This window comes from Ovis aries, chromosome 2 (genome assembly GCF_016772045.2).
Source record: "Ovis aries strain OAR_USU_Benz2616 breed Rambouillet chromosome 2, ARS-UI_Ramb_v3.0, whole genome shotgun sequence".
Classification (NCBI taxonomy): Eukaryota; Metazoa; Chordata; class Mammalia; order Artiodactyla; family Bovidae; genus Ovis; species Ovis aries.
In genome coordinates, this window is record NC_056055.1 from 67,254,261 (window position 1) to 67,260,260 (window position 6,000).

The window sequence follows — 6,000 nt, forward strand, 5'->3', positions numbered from 1 at the left end:
ATGGCCAGGCTGAACAGGGGTCTGAACTGCTGGGGGAGGGAGGGAGGCAGGAGCAGCCAAAACCCCACAGTTGTCCTCCTGTTTTAAGGAGGTTTCTCCTAAAAAAAAAAAAGAGAAGAAAAGCCAAAGCCTGGTGAGAGCTAGAGCTTTGGGGAAAGTAGAGCATACTGGTTTCCAGTCTCCACTGTCACCCCTAATGTTTTAGAAAGCTCATGGATTCTGCTCTTCCTGGAGGCTGCCTGGGTCAAGTTAGAAATGGGGGGAGGGGGGAAGAGGGGTGTACCTTGAAAGGCGCCCCAGCCGTGCGGCTGCCCCCACACAGCTCCGGAGCGCCAGCCCGCCGCTGACATGTCTTTCTGCCCACAGATCCACATGAAGACGATGCCGGCTGCCATGTACAGACTGCTGACAGCCCAGGAGCAGCCCGTCTACATCTGAGGCCGCGCCCCGCGGCGGCATGCATGGAGGCCCCTCCTCACTTGTGGTTGTGTTTCTCGTGCTGCTTCTGTGTGCCCACCGGGACCTTCCCCTCTCACGCCCAGCACTCGGTTCGAACCGGAGGAAGAGAATCCGCAGCGACCTCCCTCTCTCTCTCCCCGGGTTGCTTTGTTTGTTTTAAATGCCAGGGAAGTTTCGTATACACTCCTTTGAGGCTGGAGAGCAGGTCAAAGCCACCCAGAATCTGCCGAGGACCTTCCGGAAGGGCCCTTGCAGGAGGGGGCCTGAGGAGGGTTGTCACCACCCCGCACCCTCCCTTTCCAAGAGGTGCAGACCTCTTCGGAGGAGCCCCTAGGGACGGTGAAGAAGCCCATTCCGCAGTGCCTACGATCCAGTGGCCGATCTCTGCTCTCTTCCAGTCGCTTCATGGGAATATGGTAGTAATGGGGGGCCGGCCCACCGGGTGCTTGGGGCATCATACACTATTTCCTCCCAGAATTTCTGAGCCAACCTTATGCCTCTTCTATAGCCAGTTTTAGTTTCAACATAATTGTATTTTCTAATGTGAACCTTTTCACCCCGGGATAGAAGGGGAACTACTGGGACGCAGATACCTGTGCAGAGAACTGGGCGATTCCCGCAGTTACCAACTGTTAGATAAACACAGGCAGGTACTTCTGCCGCCTTCTACACCACACATACGTACACACGTCTCACTTGCATATATTCCACACTGCCCTCCTACCCACCACCAGTGAGGCAGCCAGAGCCCCTGGAAAACCCACATGGCCTCTCTCTGAGGCCCCTTCCCCCACAGGTGAGGGCCACAGGGGCTGGTGAGCCCTGCCCGGAGAGAGACAGCCCTCTGAGGCTGAGGTCTGGCCCTGCCAGCAGCTCCTTGGCTCAGGGGGTTCTGGTGGACTCCCATGCACCCCCCACCCCAACACACACACCCCACACACACTGGGAGTCTGGACAGGATGGACTGCTCCCCTTGAAGATGAGGAACCTGGTGTGATCGTGTTAGGCTTCCTGGTCCAAGGTGGGACCAGCCTCCTCTTCTCAGGACTACGAGGCAGGATGTGACATTTGAGAGGCCAGCACGGTACATAGACCACCAAACTAAGGGGACAGTCGTGACCTCAAGCGATGCCTAAGGATCCCCAGATGAATTCCAAAAACATCTTGCTGCCTCGGGGGCCTGAAAAAGCTTTTACTTAGTGTGGGATGTTACGTGTTCCCATCAGGTGCCTCACGTCCGTGGGTTTCGTTCGCCGCAGTTCAGTGCAGATGTTTTTGTAATACCATGATTCTGAGCCAGTCTTCACTTACTCTTGGTCCAAAGAGCACTTTTGTTTCCATGTGGGTGGGGTGTGGCTTCGTTTGGTTTTCGTTTTTGTTCCGTTTGTGACCTCCACAGAGACAGGGTAAGAGAAACTATTTTGTGATATTATTATAGTCCCTGTTCTCAACATCTGGGCTATTTATGTTGTGTCTGTGGAAATAGCAACCTGGTGAGCACATGTTGGGTAGTGTGGAGTTATACCTCGAACAGAGGGATTTCAGGGAGGGAGAAAGTGAATGAGAAAAGACTGGGAACGAGAGACTTCTGCCAGAGAGGTTGTGCAGTCTGGGATCTCTGTGCTGAGTTTTCTGCTTAGGCAGGAAAGCCAGGTGCTTCAGTGGTGTTAGTGGCTGGACTCCCAGTATGACCATGGGTCAGACCCTGCCAAAGAGGGGCCATGCTGCCCACACATTACCCCGGGAAGGGGCTGCCCCTTCTCCAAGGGTCCAAGGTGGGCAGTATGGGACCCCTGGAAAACTTTTGAGGACAATTAGCTCACTGTTGCTAAGCAGGAGACCAGCCCCAACATGAGGAGCCATGAACCTCAGTACCATTTACCAAACTGTAGTGTCTGATGACATACAATTAAATACTAAAGAGTCCTGAGTTCACCTTACCTTTGCCAGAGAGAGTGGGTAAAACAGGCATGCAGCATTCTGGGTGGTATTGGGATATAACCAGGAGAGGCTCGTGCCGTTTTCTCCCAAGTGAACTCTTGAGCCGCCTGCCCCCACACCCATTCAGAGGCGTCAGTGATCGGCCACTGGACAGGAACCCCGCCAGCACATCTCTGTGCAGCCCCCCAAGTCATTACAATGCAGTGTCTTCACCCAAAGGAGAGGAGGAGGCAGGCTACACTTCTATTGCTACTGCACAGAAATCTAGAAAGTCTGATGGGTGTTTTTGCCAGTTTGGTAAACTGTCCTAGGAGACTAACGTTTCAGTATAAGATTATCTCACCACATACCTTTGTGTCAGTAAGAGTGGCTCCTCCTGTCCGGAGAGCCAGATCTCTAACTTGGTGGAGGTTCAGTCAGCTGTAGTGTATTCTTCCCTGCCTGGCTGCCTGAGGGGAGTCAGCCCATCTTCAGAAGTTAACCAAGAGGCAGGATCTTAACAGTAACTATTTGGGAAGTCTCACGGGAAGTGATGGCCTGTTTCCCTCTAACATCCCAGTATAGATAGTTACATATGTAAATATCTGAAAACCCTGTGTAATGGTGAAGACTATGTACAGAGCAGCCTTCCCAAACATGGCCCTAGGCAAAAAGCCACTTTTGCCACTTGGCTTGGACGTGCTGGTGACTCAGCTTTGGGGATAGATTCCCAGATCCATCTACTCTTCCTGGTCCAGCCAGGATGCGCCAGAACCTGCCCTGCCTCTGCCTTCTCAAATGTGACCATTTCAGGGAGCCACCCTCAGCCTTGGGTTCACGAGAGGATGAAGCCCCCAGAGACCAGTGCCTAGAGCCTGCTCCCCTAGGCCTGGAGCCCATCACAGGGCGCTGGACTCTGAGTCCCTGCATCCGGGTCTGCATTCTCAACATTGCCCATCAGCCCCGGCCTCAGAGAGTCCCAGAGTAACCTACTACCTCCCCATCGCTCCCGCTATCCCGGTCACACCCGCCACCCCATCTGCACACAGATAAGACCCGCCCCCGAGCCCAGCAGTGAGGCTGTTGCCAATGTTTACAATTAGGGGCACCTCCTCTGAGGCGTGTTTACTCTCCCGCTCCCAAGGCCACTTGCTGGTTTGAGTTTCATGTCCGTCTGCCCCTTCCCTGGTTGAGGCCAACTTGGACACACAACCCTGATCTTACGTCCCGACCCTCCGTCAAGGCCATGGTGAGGACTGTGTGGGAAGAATACTCCTTGTGCATACTCAGCACAGCCCCTAGAGTTTGGACTTGTACTATTGTTCTGTAAAGAGGGTGAAATAGAGCTTATTGTAAAGCGTTGGGAGAGTATAGTATTGTATTTGTAACAATATGGTTCTTTGTATACACAAAACTCAATGATCTCTATATATAATTATAAATATATATAAATAAGATATATATACACGTGAGCCTGGAATGTTGATGCCGCACACCCACTGAATGTATTTCCCCTGACAGTCTGGTCACTGGGCTGGCCCGCCCTCCCCTCCTCCGTACTGTTTTGGGGGTTGTGATGTATTTAATGTGTTCTCTTCCTTTATTTAACTGAACGCTAATGTCTGTAAGAGTTGCCGCAACAATAAACAAGAACGTCACCTCTTGGCCCTGGCTGAGCGTCTTCATGTTTCAGGGGAGGGACAAGACTGACAGTGGGGGAAAGATGTCATCATCCCAAAGGCCACCTCCTACTCATCCCATGGGGCCTGCTCAGTGCTCAGAGCCCGTTGCCTAAACGGGCAGGTTCTGTGAATCAACTCGGCTAGAAAACAAAAGCAGCTGCGTCAGCTGGTAAAGCAGAAAGTCCACTGTCTCGTCGATCTCCTGGGAGCACACTGAATGGGACACAGGAACCCTCAGGGCTTCTCCATGAGGGAAGGGAAGTAGAAGTGAATTACCTCCCCCAAGAAATCTCCAGGGAGGGGAGGTAGCCCTGCTTAAGTGGACTGCAGAAGGAAAAGTTCCCTGTCCCATCCCCCGCGCCATCACAGAGGACAGAGGAGCCTGGCAGGCTGCAGTCCACGGAGTGGCAAGAGTCTGACACGACTTGGCGACGGAACAATAACTGAACCATGCTGCACAGCAAAAATCAACATTGTAAATGATAACAAAAATCTGACTCATACAAATATAGAATGAACATGTATCAAAGATTCATTAACTCACTAATTGATAACATCCGCTGGGTCACTGAAAAAGCAAGAGAGTTCCAGAAAAACATCTATTTCTGCTTCATTGACTATGCCAAAGCCTTTGACTGTGTGGATCACAATAAACTGGAAAATTCTGAAAGAGATGGGAATACCAGACCACCTGACCTGCCTCTTGAGAAACCTATATGTAGGTCAGGAAGCAACAGTTAGAACTGGACACGGAACAACAGACTGGTTCCAAATTGGGAAAGGAATACAACAAGGCTGTATATTGTCACCCTGCTTATTTAACTTCTATGCAGAGTACATCATGAGAAACGCTGGGCTGGAGAAAGCACAAGATGGAATCAAGATTGCCGGGAGAAATATCAATAACCTCAGATATGCAGATAACATCCCTGTTATGGCAGAAAGTGAAGAGGAACTAAAAAGCTTCTTGATGAAAGTGACGGAGGGGAGTGAAAAAGTTGGCTTAAAGCTCAACATTCAGAAAATGAAGATCATGGCATCTGGTCCCATCACTTCATGGGAAATAGATGGGGAAACAGTGTCAGACTTTATTTTGGGGGGGGCTCCAAAATCACTGCAGATGGTGACTGCAGCCATGAAATTAAAAGACGCTTACTCCTTGGAAGGAAAGGACCAACCTAGATAGCATATTGAAAAGCAGAGACGTTACTTTGCCGACTAAGGTCCATCTAGTCAAGGCTATGGTTTTCCAGTGGTCATGTATGGATGTGAGAGTTGGACTGTGAAGAAAGCTGAGCGCCAAAGAAATGATGCTTTTGAACTGTGGTGTTGGAGAAGACTCTTGAGAGTCCCTTGGACTGCAAGGAGATCCAACCAGTCCATCCTGAAGGAGATCAGCCCTGGGTGTTCATTGGAAGGACTGATGCTAAAGCTGAAACTCTAATACTTTGGCCACCTCATGCGAAGAGTTGACTCATTGGAAAAGACCGATGCTGGGAGGGATTGGGGGCAGGAGGAGAAGGGGACGACAGAGGATGAGATGGCTGGATGGCATCACCGACTCGATGGATGAGTTTGAGTGAACTACGGGTGTTGGTGATGGACAGGGAGGCCTGGCGTGCTGCGATTCATGGGGTCACAAAGAGTCAAATATGACTGAGCGACTGAACTGAATTGATGAAACAGGTAAGATGGAAAGAGTATTTTGAAGAGCTAAGTATTAAGTTTTTTAAAAGGACTTAGAATGAAACCTCTAGGTTAGGTATAATTGGTTAATGTCCTTTAAGGCCCTATAACTGTCACCTTTGGAATCTTCTTTTCTAAGCAGAAATCATTTGCATCTCTAGTTGGGGGTACAGGGAGGACTGTTTGATGATAATAAAAGCCATGCAGAAGAACAAAGCACGAAAAAGAATCAAAAGCAGGGGCTCCAACAGAT

The 6,000-nt window shown here is 50.5% G+C and overlaps 1 protein-coding gene across 3 annotated transcripts in view; it reads left to right on the forward strand.

Moving 5' to 3' along the window:
* APBA1 (amyloid beta precursor protein binding family A member 1) overlaps window positions 1-4,044 on the forward strand; it is a 233,941-nt gene extending 229,897 nt beyond the window's left edge. For all 3 annotated transcript variants that reach the window (XM_015093185.4, XM_042243368.2, XM_042243367.2), the window contains one exon: window positions 367-4,044. In XM_015093185.4, coding sequence (XP_014948671.2) covers window positions 367-438 — 72 coding nt within the window. In that variant the 3' untranslated portion in view covers window positions 439-4,044. The remainder of the gene's footprint in view (window positions 1-366) is intronic.
* The last annotated feature ends 1,956 nt before the right edge of the window (window positions 4,045-6,000 follow it).